The sequence below is a fragment of the Alligator mississippiensis genome, chromosome 10 (genome assembly GCF_030867095.1).
Source record: "Alligator mississippiensis isolate rAllMis1 chromosome 10, rAllMis1, whole genome shotgun sequence".
Taxonomy (NCBI): Eukaryota; Metazoa; Chordata; order Crocodylia; family Alligatoridae; genus Alligator; species Alligator mississippiensis.
The window spans coordinates 61,468,660-61,492,018 of record NC_081833.1 but is presented as its reverse complement, the minus strand read 5'-3'; the positions used below and the strand labels follow the sequence as shown (position 1 = coordinate 61,492,018).

At 41.2% G+C, this 23,359-nt stretch overlaps 1 protein-coding gene and 1 long non-coding RNA gene across 5 annotated transcripts in view; one reads left to right on the top strand and one right to left on the bottom strand.

Annotated features, from left to right (window-relative positions):
* The window catches only part of LOC132243606 (uncharacterized), a 267,778-nt gene that overhangs the window by 27,943 nt on the left and 216,476 nt on the right, over positions 1-23,359 (top strand). The window lies entirely within an intron of this gene.
* The window catches only part of CHST8 (carbohydrate sulfotransferase 8), a 285,704-nt gene continuing 273,578 nt past the window's right edge, over positions 11,234-23,359 (bottom strand). For 2 of the 3 annotated variants that reach the window (XM_019492892.2, XM_019492893.2), the window contains exons 3-4: positions 16,877-16,914; positions 11,234-12,867 (exon numbers count right to left, since the gene is read on the bottom strand). In XM_019492892.2, coding sequence (XP_019348437.1) covers positions 11,716-12,867; positions 16,877-16,914 — 1,190 coding nt within the window. In that variant the 3' untranslated portion in view covers positions 11,234-11,715. Of the gene's footprint in view, positions 12,868-16,807; positions 16,915-23,359 lie in introns of those variants that run through there. The other variant, XM_019492894.1, reaches the window with a different exon arrangement.

The following is a 23,359-nucleotide window of genomic DNA, read 5'->3' as shown; positions in this document are numbered from 1 at the left end:
TTCATGATATCATTTGAAGATCTTACAAAAAGGCAATGCCAATTGTAAAGATCACTGTGCACTGGTGAAAGGGAATCCCATGAAGCAGGATGGGATGTGGGCCAGCACGCCTGCAGTGGTAGAATGGGACAGAGAGGAACTTGAGCATCAAAGGAAGGATACTTTTATGTGATACGAACTTATGAATTTAATGGAATAAATTCATCTTTAGTGTAATTCCATTAAACGTGTGCGCTGAAGAGGAAAGTTAGTAGCACAAATGGAAATGGGGTAGATGCTAGAGGAAAACGTATTTGTCAGTTCCCCTGGATAAAACTGAGAACAGGTCATTACTCGGTAAAGTCTGCCTGGGTAATGATGTCAAAGATCAGCCTACGCAGGAATTATCTGATGCATATATATATATGTTACCTTCTGCACCCAGCTGAATTCTTTGTTCTCAGATGTATGTACACACTAGGCTTTCACAGCCATTATTCTTTTATTTTGACTAAGAAGTTGACAGCTCTGCTGTTCTTATTTGAGTCAGTTTGTGAAATATTTCTAAAATAGCTGAGTGGCTCCATTTGGCCCTAGAACAGGAGATACAAGTCATATGGCTCACATTTATGAAACAATTGATATCCTTAAATCTGAATTAAGGGAAGGAAAGTAGTATTGCTACAGTAAACGTGTTTTGCCTGAGCTGGTGGTTATCCAAATGGATTGTCAGGATCTAACAAGCCTCTTATGCACCTGTCATCCCTAACTAGCTTTGTGCTTTATGCAATACCTGCATAATTCCTTTCATTTAAGGACCTTAAAGCTCATTTAAAATGCTAATTAAGCCCCTTCTGTGTGTTATGACCACGTTACAGGGGGTTAAACCAATGCAGGCAAGCTCAGGCCATGTTGGTGACACCTAAAGGAGTGTAGTGTGGCACCTCCAAAATTACAATCCACTGCTTTATTGGCAGAGTATTTTAACAATGTCGGTGCCATGAATCAGTGGCTACTTCTGAAAACTTTAGATTAACGCATTGCTTCAGAGGTGACACAGAAAGCAGGGCTAGGAATAGAGTGCAAGAGGCCTGACTCAACCCGAGGGCCAACAACGCTTTTGAACTGATGTAATCGGCTATTCCACTGGTGCTAACAAAGAGCAGACATGCACGATGGCTACCCCTAGAACCTGGGTAATTTATTTGAACCCAGAGTAGAATTCCTATGGAAAATCGGGATAAAACATACACCAGTATGTCATGTGTCCAAGGGCAACTGTCTGAACAAGGAAAACAGGGCATTACTTGCTTTCAGCTGCCTAGTGCAGAGGCACAGTGCTAGCGTACGGTGTGCAGCTACTTGCCTGTCTGGATGAAGGCCTGGTGCAATTGCAATTGTGGAAGTGTGTTGTGTGTCCAAGCACTCGGTTGTCCACTTTAAGTGCTAATATTCTCATTTACAATGGCCATGCAAGCAAATTATCTGTCTCTTTTGCTTGAGATGTTGTGTATATTCCGTGCAGTACAATTATACCAGAGTTTGCACAAGATCAAGAAATGTTTGCCTACAGGTCTGTCTGCTAGGCTGTGCTGTCACAACCTAGCTGATGGAGCTTATGGACCTTTTTCACTGGTAGCTGTCTTTTTGGGAGGAAAATGAATTGTGCGCCTCTTGCCATGTGAAATGTGGGACACTTTTTAAGTCATTGTTCAAGCATCTTTAGGTGCAGGCTGTGGCTTTGAAGACACCACAAATAGCAGCATCAACCTAAAATAATCCCTTAAAGCAGCATCAACATGAGCAAGCTGTGCTCTGACCCGTCTTCTGCAGTGGCTCTGGAAACAAGTTACTGCTGCCTGCAGATGCTACAGCTTTGATATTGATGGAGTACACAGTTTATAGCCGAGGCTGAGATTTGTGCAGTTTCCCAATTCAGTTTTATTTCTCTTCCGTGTGGCCGCTACATTTTGTCCAGATACCTATGTAATTTGTTAGTTTTGGGGGTAGGAAAAAGGAATTACTCTGCAAGCAATACACATTAAAAAAATAAAGTAATATTAAAAAAGTCTGTAAGATTTTTGGAGTAATACCTCAATATAATGTGGCAAGTAAGAGCATGACTAAAGCCATCCCAATACAATAATATGAATTAATGAATCAATAACCAAGATTAACTATTTGAAATGGTTGTACCACTGGTTTGTGTATTCCCACAAAGATAAATCATAAAATTAATGCAGGGAAGAATTTTTTCCCTGCTAGATTATCTGTGAATGCTGATATTGAAATCTCTCTCTCTATTTATAGTTCCCTGAATAGATATGCCTATGTTCACATACAATAGAGATGGTAATTTGTATGTTTTGTGCACATGTATGTGTGTATTTTATTATACAAACATATGTATTGGCATTTAAAGCTTATCTATCTATCTAGATATAGATAATATTCTACAATGCAGGGGTTTTCTACCATTTTTAATAAGTGTCCCTGTGGTGGCCGGATGTGGGGAGAGGGGGCACATGGCCAGATGCAGAACAGCAGTAGTGTGGGATGTTGGGTGGTGGCCACTGTGTGCGAGCTTCCCCTCCCCATGTCCAGCTTGCCGGGTGGTGCCTTCGCCCCGCCGCTGCCCTTGTCCCACCCTGGCCCTGCTCCTGGGATGTGGCAGCGCGGGGTGGGGGGCGGTGGCACTCCATCCCCACCTGCCTGCGCATACCCCCTAGGCCTTCCCAAGTACCCCCAGGGGTAAGGGTCCCCCTCATTTACAACCCCTGCTATAATGGATATAGAGCCCATATATATGGGATTACACACACACAATCTGTTTTTCATTGTATGTGTGCACATATTTGCATGCCTTTCACTTACACTGATATAAATAATTAAATTTAAGACTATTAATTTCAATTGACTTAACGTAAAACTAATATGGAAAATGTGGTTCCTGGGATGCTGAAAAAATGAAAAGCAGATAATTAACTAATGAAAAAACCCTGCAGTGTTTGTGCATGACCATAGTATCAATAAAGTAAAAAAACAACCCCCTTCCCCTTAAATATGAAGACTAAGTGGTTTTACTTCATTATACATTTTTCCACATTATAATAGTGAATATTATTACTTAACTGTTTATATTGTTAATTATCTTTATTTAAAAGAATAAAGTTGTCTGGGAAGAAAATCTGAATGTTGTTTTTCGAGTTACCATCTCCTCCTTTAAATCTCTTCCCACAAATCTCCATGAGGTCCTTGAGAAGTGACATATCAAAATAAGAGGAACTAATTCAAAGCAAAAGTATTTCCCTGCATATTTCTTATCTTCAGACTTGAAGTTTTCTAGGACAGGACAGGCTATTCTTATGTTTCACATGTTATGCGGGGATAGACATATTGCTAGCGCTGAATTATAATGCCAAGAGCCTGAAGGTGCTGCACAGATATATAGGAGATGATATTCTTTGGTAGGAGTCAGATAATCCAAATTATTTTAATATAATAAAGGGCTTAGTATGTGTGTCTGTCTGGCTAATGCTTTTGGGCAACTGCGCATGACCTGCCCAGAGGGCCAGCAGCAATCGGCTGCAGGGGCTCCACCTCCTCAGGCAGGGGAGAAGCTGTTGCTGCCTTGGGCAGGGAGGCGGGAGCCCTGCTGCTCCATGGGCAGAGACCGAGGCTGGTGGGCAGGGGAAGGAGCCCCTGAAGCCGTCTCCTCAGGCAAAGGGAAGCCCTAATGCTCCATGGGAGGAGGCAAAGGTGGAGGTGGGCAGGTGCAGGGATGGGAGGATCTGCTGCAGCTGCTGCTGCCACCACTGCCTCAGGTGGAGGAAAGCCCCGCTGCTTTGCAGGATGAAGTGGAGGTGGGTGTGGGGGGAGGGAGCCACTGCCACTGCCGCCGCTGTCTCAGATGGAGGGAAGTCCCACTGCTCCATGGGAGGTGATGGCAGGGGGAGGGAGCTGCTGCTGCTGCATCCTCAGGTGGCGGGGAAGCCCCGCTGCTCCACGGGAGGAGACGGAGGTGGAGGCGGGTCGGGGGAGGGAGCCGCCATGCTGGAGGAGGAGGCGGTGGTGATGGTGGCAGTGGGGGCACTGTTTACATGGCCAGCTCTGAAGGGTGGCAGGGGGCCCATGTAAATACTGTGTCATTCATAATGGGCAATTGGCTAGTAAAAGAATATAGATATTTAAGAAGATCAGCAAAATAGAACCTCTTTTCTTCCACTTGGTCTGTACCAGTATAAAGAAATTATAATATTCTTATATTGTATTAAAATTACAGTGCCACAGGGGTGCCCTTAACAAATGTACGCATTCTGATAGAACGAAATCAATGTGATGAAATTGTGACGAAATGTGACGAAATCAATGTGATGTGTCTTATTTGAGAAACAAAAATTATATGCACATTTCCTAGAGAATTTCTTATATACATACTGTAATGGGCTCAAGATACAGGGTATTTCTAAGTTAAGTATTTTTAGGTCTATTTTACATGTACTAGTGGTTAATTATTTACTGTCTAGTTTGGAAAGGTGGACCAGCGTTGTTAGATTATTGTTTTTACTATCAGTGGTAACATGCTCATAATTTTATATTGTCGTCCAGTTGCACTTGAGCAGATCTTAAACCATGGCCATTCATTGGTAATGTACCATATTTTACTTGCATACCTCACATACTTTTTCTCCAAAAAAACAGCTGCTAGAAATAAGTGTGCAAGGAAATATGGTAACAGCATTTTCTGCTGCTCAAGCTTTTGCTGGGTGAAAGCAGAAATAACTGTACCTGATCTACAGGGAACAAAACAATGGGCAGCTTCAACTCCCTAGTGGCTGTCACTTGGCTCTTTACTACAGGGGAATCCTTTTTTTGTCCTTTTTATTTTGCCTTTCAAAAACAGGATGTGTATCTTATTCTGGGGCATGTTGTATGCGATTAATATATGGTACTTCTCTTGTTGAAGGCATTCATGAATAGGTAGGCCCAGCTGCACTGGAATGGAGTATGTATAATGGAGGACTGAACTTGGCTCTGAAATTGGACTCTATCAGTAAGGAATTCTAGATGGATTTGAATCTGTAAAATTAAGACACCAATGAAAGGGCGGATAGTTGGTATATCACATCCATTCTGTTTCTGTGCATCTGATTTCTACTTTAGCACACCCGTTACATGAATATGAACAAACAAATTAACAAGAAGTCAGGCTTGAGGACTGAGAACCTTCACCAGCAGAGGACTTCAGTAGCTAGGTTCTCATCCATAGAGCTGCATGCAGACTAAATGCCTTGTTATTCAAAAGCCTCGCATCTTGTGGGGTCTTTGGGAAAGTGGCAGTCCTGGGTAGGCATGCTGGGCATTTTGTTACTTATACTCTGTCACAAAAATAGTAGCATAGCAAATCTGGATTATAGAGTAGGTATGTCTACTTTCTGCATAAAGTGCTGCAATGAAGAGATACCCAAATTATTAGTAAACTAGTTTGTTTGGGTACCAGGAACTGTTGGTTGTAGTAGCGTGGAGATTTGCTGATTTTTTTTATTTTATTTTTTTTCCCCCTGCACCTCCTTCCCTTCCACTTGCAAGCTGAGAGGTGCAGAGCTCCAGGCTGTTGTGACTAGATGACTTCTGACAGCAGACTAATGATTTACAATTAACTTGATTATTACTATATTATAATGTAGTCACAGTAGATATACCAATAGACTAAATACAGAGAAAAGAAGTAAGGGAGAAAATAATCAGGAACTCATAAGAATTAAAATAAGGGACGTTAAGGTTGTGATCCCATAAAAGTACAGTTTAATTTTGTTTCAATGGCACCAAAGCTTGCATTTAGGCACAGCCAACACCTTGGCTAAGCTCTTCTAACCAGAAACATTCAAAAAAAGTTTTCCTTTTATAGAAGATTTTGACATTCTGAAGTTATTTCTTAGTGCCAAGCAGAATGAGAAGCTGAAATTTGAAAGTTTCTGCAAAATGAAAAATTCTTGAAATCTTTGAAGATAGACTTGTAGCATTTACTAATACTGCCCCCCCCCCCAAAAAAAGAGTGGGGAAACATATACTTGTAACAGAAATATTTTTGCTGGTGCAAACTGTATGTAGACCAGGCTTAAAAACAACTGTAAGAAGGAAGGAAGAAGCTACTTCTGTAGCGTGTCCCATGCAGTTGGAGTCTCCTCTCTTTCTCTTAAATTGCTACCTCTAGCTCAGGAAGGGTCAGAATACAAACAACTTCCAGTTTTATGTTAGTTCTGTCTCAGATCTACTAGGCATCTCCCTACTTTTGCTCTATCAGGGCTGCATAAAAATGAATGAATATACAAGCCTACTAGGGCTGTGAGAAGATTTGGTCACTGATTTGATTCGGTGGAGATTTGGCCCAGTTTAGTGGCTGTATCTCCAAATCTGAATTGAATCAGGAGACCCTTGAATTTCTTCAAATTGAGTCGGAACCCTCTGAATCAATTTGGAGAGATTCGGAAAGATTTGGCGATTAGGACACAGACGCAGCTTTAAATGCTTTTTCTACATACCTCAAGGTACCAGATGGCTCATGAGCGCTGAGATGCTGGGGCAGATAGTGTCCCACAGGAGTGTGGGGGGGTCCCCAGTGTGCTCGGTGGCAGACCCGGAAGTGGACCAGCACCTCTGGTCCACTTCCAGGTCCACCGGGGAGTACATGGGGGAGCCCCCACCCCCTGGCTCAGCAACTAGTGCCTCCTGGGTCTGGGGGGCACCCGGGATCCCCCCACAACTGATTGCTGTGATGGGGGAGTTTAGGGGGGTCCCCATGTGCTCGGCAGTGGACCCAGAAGTGGACCGGAAGTACTTCCAGTACACTTCCAGGTATGCTGCTGAGCACATGGGGGGGAGGGGAGGGAAGGGGGCACGCTCCTGTGGGATGTTCCCTCTGCCCCACCTGGTACCTCAAGGTATGTAGAAAAAACATTTAAAGATGTGTCTATGGCCGGACCACTGATTCTCTGAATCAGGGTTGAATCTTCTTATTTGGATTTGGCTGAATTGAATCAGGACAGTGATCCAAATCAGCAAATTGAATCACTGTTCCCTCATTTGGACTGAATCCGAATTGAATACGGCCCGTTTTGCACACCCCTAAAGCCCACTTCTACTTTCAATGGAAGTTCATTGACTGACTTGAACGGGAGCAGGATTCAGCACTATGCAGATATGTGTCTGCAGACACAGTGGTAACATTGCCTTCTGATCCTTTGTGCTTCCTTTGGCACTTTTTGGGATCAAACCCTATATAAGCAAACTTTATTAGCTTGTAGAAAGCAAGCTTGTATCTTTAAAGAACTGTCTTATCATGTTCTTTCTTTGTGTTAGTTATTCTTCCAGATTTCTTCTAGTGTAGCCTGTTGCTATAGAAATTAGCCAGGCTGTAGTGCAAGTAGGAAACAAAGTCTGACTATATGCTTGCTTGGTGGGTGGAGGGGGGGATGGAACATGATTTTAATTAGTGCAGTTCCTGGCCAGCCACTCTAATTAAAACACCATAGGGTCACATTTCTTAAGCCCCTGCACTTTTAAAAATGACCATGGGACACTTCCTGTAAACCTTGTTTGATGAGATTTAGATAAAACACCCCGCAGCTATTTTAAAACATATGGGGGTTTAAATGCACGTGACACTGCGGCAATGCTGGAGTATTCTAATAAGAACGTGGAGCAGACTCGATTAATTGAGTCTGCTCTGACCTATTTCAATTAGAACATGAGATATAGGCAGCCAAAAAGAAGCAAAGGCCGGTAAATGAAAAGCTTGGTGTGAGTAGGCCTCAAGCTTGGGTCTAGTGAACAGGAGTAGGTGACCAGTATTTAACCCATTGTCATAAGATTAGCTGTACAAGGAACAGATTATGATGCTGTGCAGAAAAACTGTGAACATGTTCTCATTTCTGAGAAAGCTTAAGGAAATTATACGTAGTAACTATGTCAAGTTTTAACCACCTTTTACTATGCTTTTCATGGTAACTTACTGAGGTGAATGTGTTATAAATGCTAATGAATGGGTGATGTTAGTGGCAATGCTCTATTAAATTTTGGGTACCCTCTGAAGGATGGAAGCTACAAAGGAAGGGGGGCAGAGGACCTCTGGATCTGCCCCATATGTATCTCTCTCCCATATATGTTCTTCCACTTGGCATCTACTTTCTGGGACTCTAAGACAGGATATTAAGCTAGATGAACCTAAAATAGGAACAGGTGCTGCATATGTAAATGTGGTCCAGGCAAGGTATATGAAGGTTGCCCAGGTTGATATTATGACATTTATCTTTGGGTTTCAATGAAGTTTGTATTCAATTTACTTGTCCTTGATGTCTCCCCCTGCATGCTGCTGTAATCATAGTATGCCCATGGCAACCAAAGTCAAAATGGGGTTATCCCCATTCTATGCTGTCCCAGCAATATCCAAATCTAATTATATCAATCAGAATGCTATCCCCTTTTGGAATATGTAACAGGATTTAGATGCCAAAGATGGTGTAATAATTGAGAGAGACACCATTCCCCAAGATGCTCTTGCCTATATCTATAACTGTAGCCTTCAATTTCAATTTAGGCACTTACTGATTACCTGTAGGCTAGCCAAAGTTAACATGGAATAGTCACTGATGACTCAATGCCAACTTGGGAGGATGTATCAGAAGGGCTTCCCCAGGGATCTGCCCCAGGTCTAATACTGTTCAATATCTTCATTAATGATTTGGAGGATGACATCAAGTGTAGTGGGGTTGCAGACACTTTAAAGGACAGGTTTAGAATTCAAATTGACCTTGATAAATTGGAAAAAAATAGTCTGAAATAAATAGAACGTAGTTCAATAAGAACAAGTGCAAAATAGTACACTTAGGAAAGGAAGAAAAATCAACTGGAATGGGAAACAGCTAACTAGGCTACAGAAAAGAAACTGAAGGTTAAAGTGGACTACAAGCTGAATATGAGTCAACACTGTAATATTATTGCATGAAATACTAATGGCATGCTAGGCTGTATTAACAGGAGTATCAGATGCAAATCCTGGGAAATAATTTTTCCACTCTATTCAGCACTTATGAAATCTTAGCTGGAGTACTGTGTCCAGTTTTAGACACTGCATTTCAAGAAAGATGTGGACAAATTGGAAAGAGTCCAAAGGAGAGCAACTAAAATGATTGATATATGAAACATGGTATGTGAGGAAAGTTTGGAAGAATTGGGCTTATGGCTAGGGACAGAAGTTACATGTAAACGAGTGTAAATGATCAGAAACTGGTTCAGATCTGTAACATAACAGAAGTTCAGTGCATATAAACTGCTTTCAAAATCACCCAAACCAGCTTAAGATAAACCTGGATGGATGTAGTATGTGATTGATATAGGTTAGACTTGACAGATTTAGGTTAAATTGGTTCATTTAACTTCTGTCACAGGTCCCTTTCAGATTCAAGTTAACTCAGTCTCCCAGCTTCCCAGGATGCTTTGTTCTTCCCCCACAAGCCTGACTTTGCAGAGTGGGTGTGCTAGCCTTAGCCCAGGCCCTGTTCCAGTTGAGCAGGGAGGCATGCTCTAGCACACCCACCTTCTGGCCTGGGCCACTGCAGGCACATGGCTGCATTTCTGGAATCAAAAGTGAATATCTGTTCACTTGCTTATAGGTTCAATCTACATGCTTAGACTAACCTGCAAAGATTGAATCGATTCAACCGCGGGCTTTTTGACTGTCTGTACTTAGCCATTTAGTTTAGACAAGAGGCGACTGAGAGGGAGAATTGCTAACAGTTTCAAATATTAAAAAACATTTTTATAAAGAGGATGGTGATTAGCTATTCTCTGGATCCATAGCAGACAAGGTATGAAGTAATGGGCTTAAATTGTAACAAGGGAGATGTAAGATGGGTATTAGGAAGGATTTTCCAGAAGGACACCTTCATGGTTGTGGAATCTCTATTACTGGAAGTTTTTGAGAACAGATTAGATGAACATTTATTTGGGATGGTTTAGACAGGGATGATCTGCCTTAAGCAGGGGGCTATACCAAATGACCTTGTGAGCAGTGGTGATGTGTAGGGGGTGCACAGGGGTGCATGTGAACCCTCTGAGAGTGCTGGTGCACCCCCTGATGGCCACGCTCACCACTTAGGCAATGGGTGGGGGGGCAGGTGGGAACGCTGGTGGCCCCCCCCCCCCCCCCCAAATGCCAGCCAATTGCTGCACTCACTGTAGCCACTTTCAGGAGTGGCGCTTGCTCCCAGAAGCGGCTGCAGCAAGCACAGTAATTGGCCACAGTAGTTGGCTGTTGTGGGATTGCCCGGGACACTCCCCACTCTCACCTGTGGGGGATGCCCTCCAGTTGGCGGTATCACTTGCAGGGGATCCCCCCATCCAGTAGGTGGGACTGGTTGCAGTGGGGGCACATGCCCCCCCTGACTAAGGTGGCACCAGTTGCCCATGCTCGTGAGATCCCTTCCAGCCCTGTTCTGTGATTCTATATTCTGTTGCCTTCTTGTTGTAAATCTCCTAATTTGTTTCCTAATGATGAAACAGCAAAATTTAAATTAAATACAGAAAATAAACCAAACTGAAATGTAAACACGTATTTTCCTTTTTGTTGGGAATTTGGATCTAATTGTAACCAAAATAATAACCCAGTTGTTTGTAGAAATAAAACTTTCTGCCAATCAAGTTAGTTCTTTTTATTTGCTGTTACGTTCTACTTTAAAGGAGGCATTCCATATTCTTGGTGACTACATATCTTAAACTAAAGATTTATGTTAATGCAAAGGATTAAAAGAATCTTAATAACCTGCATAAAGATGTAAATGTTCTCTTGCATTTTATCTTCCTGAAGATGAATGTGCCATAAGGGAAATGAGGAAGGGAAGGAGACACCCTCACTCTGAATTGCAACATCTGGTTTAATACTGCACTCAAATGGTCATTAAGCATTACTTGTTTTCACGGGTACGTTTGAACATTATACTGTAATACATTTTTTTTTAGTTCTGATTAACTCAGAAGTCACCGAGTAAATAAATCTTTGTTTATCTTCAAATTTATTAATTCTACCTGGTGAATGGCTGCACGCACTGAAGATTACAAAGAATTATAAATCTGATTATAAAACTATTTTTCTCTGTTATGGAAATTGTAAAGAACTATCACCATACCACTTTCTCTACTTCTTTATTCTGCATTTTGCCCCTGCCCAATGCAAACATGAGCCAATACCACCACAATGCAAAATCATGTACTTTATTTAGTAGCCCTGATATATAAATATTTAATATTGAGAAATCATAAAAAATTATGATTTAAAAGAGACAGTTCAGGTGCAGAAGTAAGCATCACTTTATGCTCTAGGTGTATGTTCTATATTTCTTTTTTAATGCTGCAGAAATGCTCTTCAATTGACCCTTTACTAAAGAGAGAGTAACATCTAGTAGAAGCCACATGGAATCACACATACTTTATACTTTCTTTTTTCCCTTTAATAGAGGAAGAGTCAACATTTTTTCCTCTATCATGAATTTTCCAAAATGAGATTTTTTTTTTTTTAATATATGAAAAGCTTTAGACTTTACTGTGTTAAGTGAATTCAGTGATTATTCTTTGAAAATATAGAAAAGGGATGAGCTTCTAGAGTATATCAATGAACCAAGGCCCGGACATGTTATGTAATCGATAAATATAATCCTACAAGTATCTGTTTTTACTCTTAAATTAATATAAATCTTCAAAAGGCTTTGAGTAGTTGAACATTAAGTAATCCATATAATAAAAATCATAACTGCGTTGTCTTTGAGAAGGGGAAAGCTGTGCAAAGTACTGCTGTGTAATTTTAGTGGTAGTTCGTTCTTCATTAGAATGTCTGTCTTTAAATTTAGGGAAAGTCAAATTCTGTGGAGCACCAATTAAATGCAGGAAAAAGTTTGCATCTTCTTCCATGCTTTCAAATTTCCCTACAAAGTCATAGTCTATTAAGCATGGGCTGCAAAGCCTGTTGACATGATCCCAATGAATGTCCATGCCCACTGGTCTATGTACATCAAGAAGATATTGAATGAATTCTTTAAATTTGACCCCAGAACCTGTCCTTAATGCTTCTTTGGTGGCATTGACACGATATCTAGAAATGATGGCTTTTCCGAAAACAGGGTGGTAGTAATTGTTTGGATGTTCAAACTTGTCCCGAAATGCAGATACCAGCTTTTCAAAAGGTTCACGAATAAAAAGCATCTTAGTATAGGTGTTAAGCCTGTGATAAATTCCTTTGCGATCAAACCCATCCAGCCTTTTTAAGTAATTTCCATAGTGTACCGTATTGTGCTGTATATCTTTCGTGGAGGAAGCCAGACCATTGAGAACCATGAGCACCCGCTTCCAGTTGGAACAGCCAGCTTTCGGAACTTCACAGTATAAAATTCTGTATTTGTCTTCTACAAATATTCTAGAAACGTGATAGGGAGTGATTATCCTTCTGTTGTTACTCTTGTATTTGGAGCAAGTTTCTCTCATTATTCTTTTCCTCTGTTTTTGGATCTGATAGAGACTTTTCCACTTGTCGTTGTTTCTGTCCTCAGACTTAAGTGTAGGCAGGTTGAGAGTGGAACTGTTCATGGCAATCAGAATAGGACTCTTTTTAATTACAAATCTCCTCCTCCGTTTATGGAACCTGATAGAATTAGTTTCTGCACCTTTTTTCTGATGGTCTTTCACCAGAAACATGATGTTGTTTTCGCTTCTGTCTCTGCTTTGAAGCATAGTTGGTGCATTTTCAGGTGGATATAATGAACCCCTCTGTTTTACCACTGACAATTCATCTGCGGTAGTTTTTCTTATTCTTCCATCCTGATTGTTGTTGGAAGTGCAGTCCTGATAGAAGAAAAGACCCAAGAAATTACTAAACGAGAGCGTATTTATCACTATTGACAGCTTGTACAGTTTAATGGTAGTAGTTCTATTCATACCATTCTCCATTCAGCTAAATTATAAAATGAAGTGCATTGCAGCATATCATATACACAGTGCCTGCACTAGCATAATGACTTTTTTCCTATCTTTTTCTTTTTATCTTAGCTTTATGTGAACTTCAGAGCTAGAGATGAGCTTGAGCTAGCAAATCCAGATCTAGATGTTAAATTCCCCATGGTTTGGAGGTGATTTTATCTAGATTTTTTGATATGGGTTCATCTTTGATGTTATGTCTTGAGCATGAATAACTCTAATACTCATTGGCAAGTGGAAACTTCAGGTGGTCTTGGCTATGAGGATATAAGCAGGGCTCTAGAGATGCAGAAGTGAGTGGAATTGGTTGGCAAATAAGACAGCTGCAAAGGAAGGCAGGTGGAAAATGATGGTGCTGAGGGAAGCCCAGAGATAGGAAAGGAGAGGCAGGGCTCTGGGGAAAGTGGAGTAAAGTCTGGGATTTAGGATGGGGTCAGGACCCAGGGGAAGGCAATGAAGATGGGAAAGGGGGAATATGAAGACTTTGGTATGAGGGGAGAAGTAAATGGGGGCAGAGTCACTTAGGGATGGTAACTGCATAGAGCCTTTGCATCAGGATGCAAATAGGGAACTGTCATGGGTGTTTTGGCTATTGAAGAGGCACGGGGGTCTTTGACATGATGCTGAAGAGAACTGCTAGATTTGCAGGGGGACTGAGAGAAGTGTGCAAGGCATATAGGGTGCTTGCTGGAAGGAATGCATGGAGCCTGTCATGGCTATTATGGACTTGGCCTACAGAAGACACAAGTGTGACACTCCCAGGTTCCTACCACAGGAGGAACTCTTTGCACGACTGAAAAAAAATAGTAGTAGTAATGTGATAGGTATGTTAACGCCCTACCTGTCTTTTCAGCCTAGGTATACCAAGTCCTTCCTCTTAAAACATCTGACAATATTCCTATATTTATAGGGGTGAAATTGGCTTCAGTCCCCTGTTTTGAGGATTTATATAGGGCAGGCTACACACACAGGGGGTTCATTTTGCCCCCAGACCCATTTTTCATTTACTAACAGGCGCACCTTGCTCTAGTCCCTATAAAAAGAGTCATCTCTCTGTAGAATGTGATTTCCTCACACAGGTGGCATGCTATGCACCTTTTCCTTTTGCAGAGTTTTGTGGCAAACTGTGGCATTTCACTTGGGTTGCTGTCTTTAAAAATATGTACTTCGCTTATAGGATGAATACAACATGGCCACTGTTGAGATCAGCCAGAAAAGGACAGCCCAGGTGGATAACAGTTCTAGCAAGCAATTATTATTCAGTATAAGATGCTACTTTTTATTTTGAGCTATTAATGTAGACTTGAAAAAATATGTCACCTTTTAAAATGAGTTCACACATGCTAGGAAAGTCAAGAAGATGGAGAGTTCCACATCTAGCTCAGATTAACATTTTCATCACTTTGACTTATTTGGTCATTGGAGTATATTACAAAGTGAATCTTTATAAAAAAAATGTTTCATAGCTTCTTACTGTGGCCTCAATCCAAAGCTGATTGAAATCAATGGTAGACTTATACTACTGACTTCTGCAAGAATAGGTTTGGGGCATAAGCAGTTAAAAAAGAATGAAACAGTGGCAACATGAAGACAGTAACCAAAGAAGAGGCACAAACCAACCAAGGTTAGGCAGGTAGCTGGACCTGATGGTGGGATGTGCCAAATGTGTGGCAGTCTGGAATGTGCCTATAACTAACTAAAGCATGTATGGATCAACATTGTTCTAATATTAAAAGAAAAAAGATGGGTAATAACCACAGGCATCATGATGCATTGGATTTAACACAGGTTGTGACACTTGAACATTTGAGTTCTTTTCCTGCTATTCCAGTTACTTTCACTGTCTGTGAGAGGGTTATATGAGCGAATTAGTGCCTGCATTATCATCCCAGCAAAGAATTATTTATCTCTTGCTTTATTTAAAAAATGTTTTATTGTTTTACTATTCATCTTCTGTTTTTACAAAGATGTTATAGTTCAGACAGGAGGAGGAATGGGAGACACTTCTGCAAATTCCATGAATACTGGTGTATGTGTATATGTATATGTATGTGTGTGTATGTATGTATATCAGTCATCAACTATATACCGGTATTTACCAATCAACTATTGTTGTCTATACTGTGTTAGCATTTAGAGGTGAGCTGAGATGCAAATGGCAAACTGCGTTTTTGCCCTTTTCTTACTCCTTAAGGATGTTTAAAGATGGCTTAAATTTGAAAACACTGGCTTGTGCATTACATTTGAAATACCAGTGTCTTGTCTTTTCATGGTACACAGGTTCTGAGAGGCTGTAAGTCACAGCTCTTCCTCCTCAGCGGAGAGATGGGAGAGGGCTATGCAGTTTGGACTTCATCCAAATCCCACTGAAGGCATTGGAAATTACTTTAATTGACTTCACTGAGTTAGACTGGTCCCTTTGTTGCCCAGTGGGATTCCTCAACAGACTTTAGATTATTCTGGATAAGAATAAGACCAAACCTTCCCACTGCCCCCACTTGTGGGGAGGAAGCTCCAGCTCAAATTATTACCCCATGAGCAATTGCATTTCTGATTCTCCATATTTTGATAAATTCTTCTGTCAAAAAGGAGTGAATTTTCTTTCTCTTTTAATTCCTGGGGGGAAAAACCACTAAATCAATATTCATCATAAAAAGCCATATTGTGCCAAAAAGAAACTGTGTTGCTTGCCAAATGACCTTTTAAAATTGATTGCTATTGTTCAAATTCCAGTGGAACTAATCTTACATGTATTTTGTAAGCTACAGTGCAAACTGGTCAAATGGGGTTGAGGTGAAACCCATAGGCTGTGTTGTCTGTTCGCCTCTCTGTATACTGAATGCTAAGATCCAGACAAAAAATAAAATTGTTCTTTATATTTGCATCCTCCTTTTAACTTGTCATAAAAGGTTATATTGCTTCTGGAATTTAAGATCTTTTTTCTGGCTCAGTGTTATGGTTATTTTGTGAACTGTGGTCTTAGAAATCAGCTCATTCTGATAATCCTATATGCATTACATGGAAAGGGGAGTGATGATTCTGTTCTGTTCTATGGTTCAAAAGTGGCTTCCTGTCATCAACTATATATTTCAGTCTGAGTATATATAAATGGCCAGCTGTTGTGCTGAATAAATTTTGCCCTTTGAGTGACTGGAAATTGGTCCGATTTTTTTTATGGTATATTTGAAATTTCAAGCTCAGCCCACACCAGGGTGACTCCCCAAAATTCAGCACGTTGATGAAGATGATGAAACGACAGTTAGCTTTTCACGATTAGCAAATGCCATGATTTGAATGTCAAGTGTGAATGAAATTCCTATTCATTTAATTTGGAAGGTCAAGTTGAAGCTGCAGAGATTGAGTGAAATAAATTGCATCACGCTGAGTTCACCAGGGAATGCCATTTGGATAAACAGCTGGCATCCACACAAGCATTCTTTCAAATACTTTGCACTCATCCCTTAAACTTTAAAGTAGTAATAAATAGCTGTGATAGACTGGCATTGCTGCTGTGAATGATCTTGTGGCCACTAGATGGAGCAATTTCATCAATATTTTTCTGAATGTCTCTCCACTGAGTCCTTTCATCAGTACAATTTCACACAAAATGTGAATATGCAAATATTTTTCAAGTTTACTGTATCTCTTAGCAATATCCAATCTAGCAAACAACCATAAAACTAAATTTTCATGGCTTATCAAATTCATATTTTAATAAGAAAATTTGCACTCCAGGGGAAAGCTTTGATGAATCTTTCCTGTTCGATATTTCAACTTCCAATGTAATAGTTTTCTCTGTGCTACCTACCCCTGATCCCCAATCTGTATTCCAGATATGTCTTGCTCCATTTTACTTGCATATTTCTGAAGAACTTACTTTTTTGGGTTGTTGGAGTCCCATGTTATATTTTATTCCTAAACAAAGAAAAAAGTTACAATCATTATTTAGCAAAGATGCATATGATAGGCTGATTTTTGCACCACTGACGTCAACAAGGATTTTTCCACTAACTAGCACAGGATAGAAACTGGTCTTCTGGGAACAATGACGATAAACAGACCAACAATTAATTTATGTCAGTGTATAGCAACATCTAGTTTTCCTGTACCCCTTTCTCTCTGTAGAGCTTGAAGAGTTTTCAAAAGAAGGTGGGTATCATTTACTCCCATTTCACAGCAGCAAAAGTGAAGCAGAGAGAGTGGAAAAAAAAGTGGTTTGCCACAGTAACCCAGCAGGCTGGTGGCAGAATCAGGAATTACTAAATTTCTAGGTCCCAGGCCACCATTCTACTTACTGGGTTAAAATTTTGCACTTTCTATATTTAAATTAAATGAAATTGTTTTTAATTGTGCTGACTTTGAACAGCATATTAGTTCTGGATGCTAAAAAGTCTGCATGCAATGTTACCCTTCATTTAAAGAAAAAACAAAACAAACTCAAACCTGCAAATCTATATGTGCTATGTATGAGTGAGGTAATATTTGTGGAGTGTTTTGAATGTGGAAAGGACTATAAAAGGATGAAGATTATGCTACTTACTAACTTTTAAAGAGTGGTTCAGGTGAAAAAATAATGATGCAGACATGATTCCCTTTTAAGACTGCAGTGACAATATTTTGCCGCCCCTTATGGTTACTGTCTGTGGCGGGGATTAAGTTCACAAGGAAGTGTGGGCTGTTAAAAATGCTTTTTGTATAGACAATTAGCAGATAGTTTTGGGTGCATCTCTGGGTATAGGATGTTGCACCTCATCACTGTCAGTGCTGCCTGACATGGCGTCATTTAATTAATGGGGCTTACCAAACAATGGCCTTATGACAAAGACAACTACAGGTCAGTGTACTGCTTTATTTTTACCTTTGTTACCTTTATTGCAAGGTGAAGAATAGCTCAGTCCCCTAAGATTACTTTTCATGATACTAATAGGGCTTTTATTAATACTGAGCATATTTATTGGGGAACCGAACAAAAAACCTTACAGAATCTTTTATGCACCTTAGCAGGGATCCTGGCTTTCTCTGATTTAAAAATAAATAAATAAATAAATCCCAAATTCTCTGATTTAAACCCCCAAAATCTGCATTTTCCTCTGATTAAAATGAAATGCTGCTATCTATATCTGGGTATCAGTTGAACATAGTTTTATTGAGATATTTACAATTTTAAAGTGATTGGGAAACCTACCAGTGCCTCAATCCTTATAACAACATAAATTCTAAATACCTATATATTTTGGCATTTGATTTGTAGTTTTGTTTACCATGGAAAATCAGAGCTACCCCTGTCTCCCTCACCCACCAGGATGCAGGTCGAGGCATGGCTGTCCTCTTAGCTGCTTTGTGGTGCTGAGCAGCCCTGGTATGCCAGTGCCCTGCCTCTGCCCATTTCAGTGCCCCTCACTCCTGACCTGCAGCCCCCCACTCCCTGGCCAAGCCAGTGCTCCTCACTCCCAACCTGCAGCCCCCTTGCTTTGCCATAGCCCCAGTGCCTGGACATCTTCCCCAGAGCCGGCAGACACCCAGGCCACGCACACATCCACTCCTCCACACGCTCCTGCCACCCAGACATACTGCTCTCCATTCCCAAGCCCTGGCCATCCATCCTCCCCCATTCACCTACCTGTCCACCTGCTGGGACTGCTTCCACCACCCTGCTTGGCACCACCCTGCCTGTACACTGGCTACGCACAAGCACATGATGCCCCCTGCCTCCAATCATCTTCCCCCACTTCCCTCAGTCCCAAACAGTTCCTTGTAGAAGACTGGAAGGCTTCCAGCCTGCAAGGGAAAATGCAGTTTCCTGCATTTTTCTCCTTTATAGAGGAAAATCCACGTTTTTCTCCTTTAAAGGAGAAAATCTGTGTTTTTCTGTGTTTTTTTTCCAGGGAAATAGAAAACCCAGATCCCTGCACATTCGATTCTTGCAGCCATGGCAGCTAGTCCAACAGATGGGTCTTTGGTGTATTTTATCAGCACTATGGACGGATACCTGGAACTTATTTCGAAGCTGCTATGGTGGCTTTGCTGTTGCTGTGGCTCATCTAGTAACATTTTTGCCTTTTGGGCAGGTATTTATAGGTCTGAGTTCTGTATCAGCAATGTGCTAGCAGTAGGTTTGAATTAGTGTGGAGGTGTGAGAGGTGCCAATGCTATAAAGGTCTGATCTTGCTATTGTTAAAATCAAGTGGACTCTTAGGGTCTGCAATGGAAGTAGGATGCAGCCATTTTCAAAGTGCTTAGGATGAGATGCAAGTCTGAGGTCACTTAAATGCATGTGTAGCTCCTATATAATTGGAAGTAAGGCAAAACTTTTGAAGTCCTTCTAAAACCTGTGGAATTTGGGCTTCGGGTTCCTCCTGTAATAAAACTAGTTCTGATGCTCAAGATTGTGAGAGATGTTGCTAAACTCTTTACTTTGTTTTGCCTATTCCTTTTGTCAATAAGGCCACTGCGATGTATAGTATTTAATGCATTGTTGTGGAGAAAAGCATTATGCAAAGACTGGCATGCTATGAGCACCAGAGGGAAGTTTCAAAATTTTTATACATGATGATAAACTTTTTTGTTTGTTTGTTTCAAACTCCACTGATACAAGTCAATGCCCCCTGTGCTATCTGCTGGGGCACTGATTTGTAATGAATCCACGAGCACCAACAATTCCCACTAATCTGGCAGTAGTTGGTAGCCTGTGTGTGCGCAGCCTGTGGCATAGCACCACCTAGAGCCTTTGGCATGGACAAGAAATGCCATCGTCTGTCAATAGCCCTGTCCTCTGTAAATCTTTCTGTTGCAGCTAAACACTAGAGAATGGCAGAATCATGTGTACTAATAAGCATGTTACCATGACTCTCTGTTAACTTTCTTTGTGGCCTTTGGTAAGTTGTTTTGCTTCGGAGCTGGAGTTTAGCTATAACTCAGAGTTATTAATTACTTCACTTTAATTACCACCACTCTAGGTAAATAACAAGTTCATTATTAAAACACTCTCAAGATGAACAATAAAACAGGCAGGAAGTAAAAATTCTTATTATTTACCCTAGATTGGGAAACATGGAATGGAATTGAGTTATTTGAATGGAATAACTCGTGCTTTGTTGTGTGATACATCTTGTTACTTCTCTAACATAGGTTTTATGATAGCATAGTTCAAGGTCAAATGTTCTTTTCCTTATAACTTCAGAATGCTTGTAATGAAAGCCCTTTAGCATGGGCAGGCATTGTGCTTGCCGAGTACTAAAAAGTCAGACATTAAAAAGAAATTCACAAAACAATGTCTGTGAATTAGGCAATTTTGCTTGTTTTATATGGAGACGTTTGGTTTCTTGTGTATAATTGCCAACATACATTTAGTAATTTTCTCATGTAATAGCATCATTACAAGCAATAGTCAACACACTCTCTTTAGTCACCAGTGTTATTCTTCTGCTTAATACTTCAGCTTTGGGTTTCATTATTTTTTGTATAACAGATTCAGCTGCATTAAATCATTTCTCATCCCCTGTCACAGATACAGAAGATTTACTTTGGCAGTCAATACTGTCAACATATATAGGAAAGAATTTACATATTTAAATATTTATCTTAGTGTGAACTAGTTATTTCTACCAACATAAGGCAATAGAGTGGTTTTTACTGAAAGTATAAGATTTAATGATTTCTAAAAGAAAAAAAACCCCAGATTTCATCTCATTGAGAGCACTTCATGCTGGTCACAATTAAAGATAATACATGCAGGCAAAAGGGTACTTGGTCACCTACCAAAAGATTTGGCTGATATTTAGACAAAATTGGATTAAACTATTTTAACGTTTCCTTTGTCAGGGTTGTAATGCCAAGATTAAGGGTGTGGATTTCAAGAGTATTCGTTCAGTTGCTGGATTCAATAGGAGAAAGGATGGCTTATCACTTGGTACTTTGGAAAATAAGTATACTCATTTATTAAGCCCAGTACCTACAAGAAGCAGGCCTTATTCTCCTATGAACAAAAGTGTAAAGGCCTTAGAACTGCTCTCCGAGTTATCTGCTTTTATCTTAGAAAAGGAATTAATAATGAGTAATTTGCACCTTCACTGCTGACTATGTTCCATAAAGAGGATTTCTTTATCAAGTGAATATTTTGTACTTGTATGCTGTACTTCCTGCCATTACATATAACATGGAAATTCCATTAGGTAGAGGGAAGAATAACTAAGGATTGAGACTTCAATTATTGGTGCTAACATGGACAAAACAAAAGCTCAGGGTACAATGTAAATGGAAAATGTCTGGAGGAGAAACTGCTAATCTCTTGAATGTTTCTTGAGACATGACTTATACATTTTGGTTCCTTTTTAGCTCTTTTCCTCATCACTAACAACCTTTTGCATCAGATTTAAAGTTGCATGGAGATGCCATCCTTAAGTACAGTAAACCCATCCAACGAAATTACATCACACAGTTATACGCTACTAATCCAGTCAAAATTTGATGTTATGCTACTTCCTTGGCATTTTTGGTACTAGATATAAGAGCTAGTAAGCAACATGGCATTGTAACATATTTGTGCTGTAGATTAGACACTTACAACTGTATATAACTAAAGTTAATAATTGCTAATATGTAACATACATCAAATAATGTTTGGTGCCAGATGCTGTGGTTACACCCCAGGGAATTATACGTTGAAAAATCCAAAATTATGCAAAATTAATTGCTTTTTATTTAGGGCTGTCAATTCATTGCAGTTAACATGCAAGATTAATGCGTTAATCAGTTCTTGCATTAATTTTTTTAATTTTATAAAGCGCGTTAATTGTGCATGTGGCTTTGGAGCCCACACCTGGGCTCCGTTCTGCTGCCATCACTGCTACCTCTGAGCCACCCAGCAGGGCAGCGGTAGCAGTGCGGAGGAGCCACAGGGCAGCCCAAGTGTGGGCTTCAGGAGGCTGCAGTGGTAGTGGAGGGACACGGACAAGCAATCGTAGCCTACACGCTGCCAGGAACACAGCCCAGTGGCATGTAAAGCATCATCCCACAGGTAAGTCTGTGGAGGGGAAGGGGTGTGGGGGAAAGCAGAGGCAGGGGAGCATATCGAAGCCCCCACAGTGAGGGAGGGAGTGGGGCAGGGGTAGGCGCTGGGGTGAATGGGGCCCTGGGGCAGGGGTGGGTCATGGGACAGAGCTATGAGCAGCTCATCCAGGGGTGTGGAGGGGTATGGATCCCCACTGCTGTGCACACACCCCCGGGGGAGGCCTGGGAGGCATGTACCCCCCAAATTTGTGCATGGGGTGGAGGTAGGATGTTGACTGTGGGATGGGGCTCTGCATCCTGCTGCCTTTGCCCCAGGAGCCGTGCAATGCCATGTTGTGCCTCCTGTGGCTGAGTGGGCAGGGACCTGCAGCATGACCAGCGCATGGCTCCTGAGGCAAAGGTAGCAGGGTGCAGAGCCCTAGCCTTTAGCGGGCAGCCCGCCTATACCCTGCACATAAATCCAGGAGGCATGTGTCCCCCATGCCTCCTCAGGGATGCACACAGTGGCAGGGAGCTGTGCCCTGCTGTGCCCCTGTACGAGTTGCCTGCAGCTCCATCCCACTATCTGCCCTGAGGCCCCATTCACTCCAGGTCCTGTTGCTGCTCCACTCGCTCCCTCACTGTTGGGGCCTCAATCTGCCCCCCCTTCCCCTTCCTCATGCCTCTTCCCTCCACAGCCTTACCTGCTGGGCGCTGTGTCTGTATGTATGTCTGCCCCTTACTCCCAAGCCACAGCTCCCCCAGCTTTGCTGCTGCCTCTCACTCCTGGCTCACAGTACCCTGCATCCTTCCAGGGCGTGTGGGGACCCTTCTTCCTGGGCTCCAAACCCTACAAACCTTCACAAATTCCACCCCACGCACCCCCCCCCATGCACCCCCCAACTATACAAAGTACCTGCGTAATTTTGTATAATCTTGATTTTTTTTTTGCACATAATTTTGAGTTGTGAAATTAAAATTACGATTAATTGTGACTAATCTTTTAATCATGCAACTAATCAAAATCAAACTCTTAAATAATTTGAAAGTCTACTTTTATCTTTTTTACAAGTTAAACTAAATATGACGCTATGGGTAGGGACAGAAGTTGCACATAAACCCGTACAAGTGATCAGAAACTGGTTCAAATCTGTAATGCAAGAGAAGTTCACTGCACATAAACCACTTTCAAAAGGGCTGAAACTAGTATAAGATAAACCTGGATGCGTGTAGTATCAGACTTAACTGATTTTAGGTTAAATCAGTTTATTGAACTTCTGTCTCAAATCTTCTCCAGATTCAAGTTAACTCATGAACCCCCAGCATCCAGGATGCTTTGCACCTCCCCTGCTACCTCCTCCGCCCCACAGAC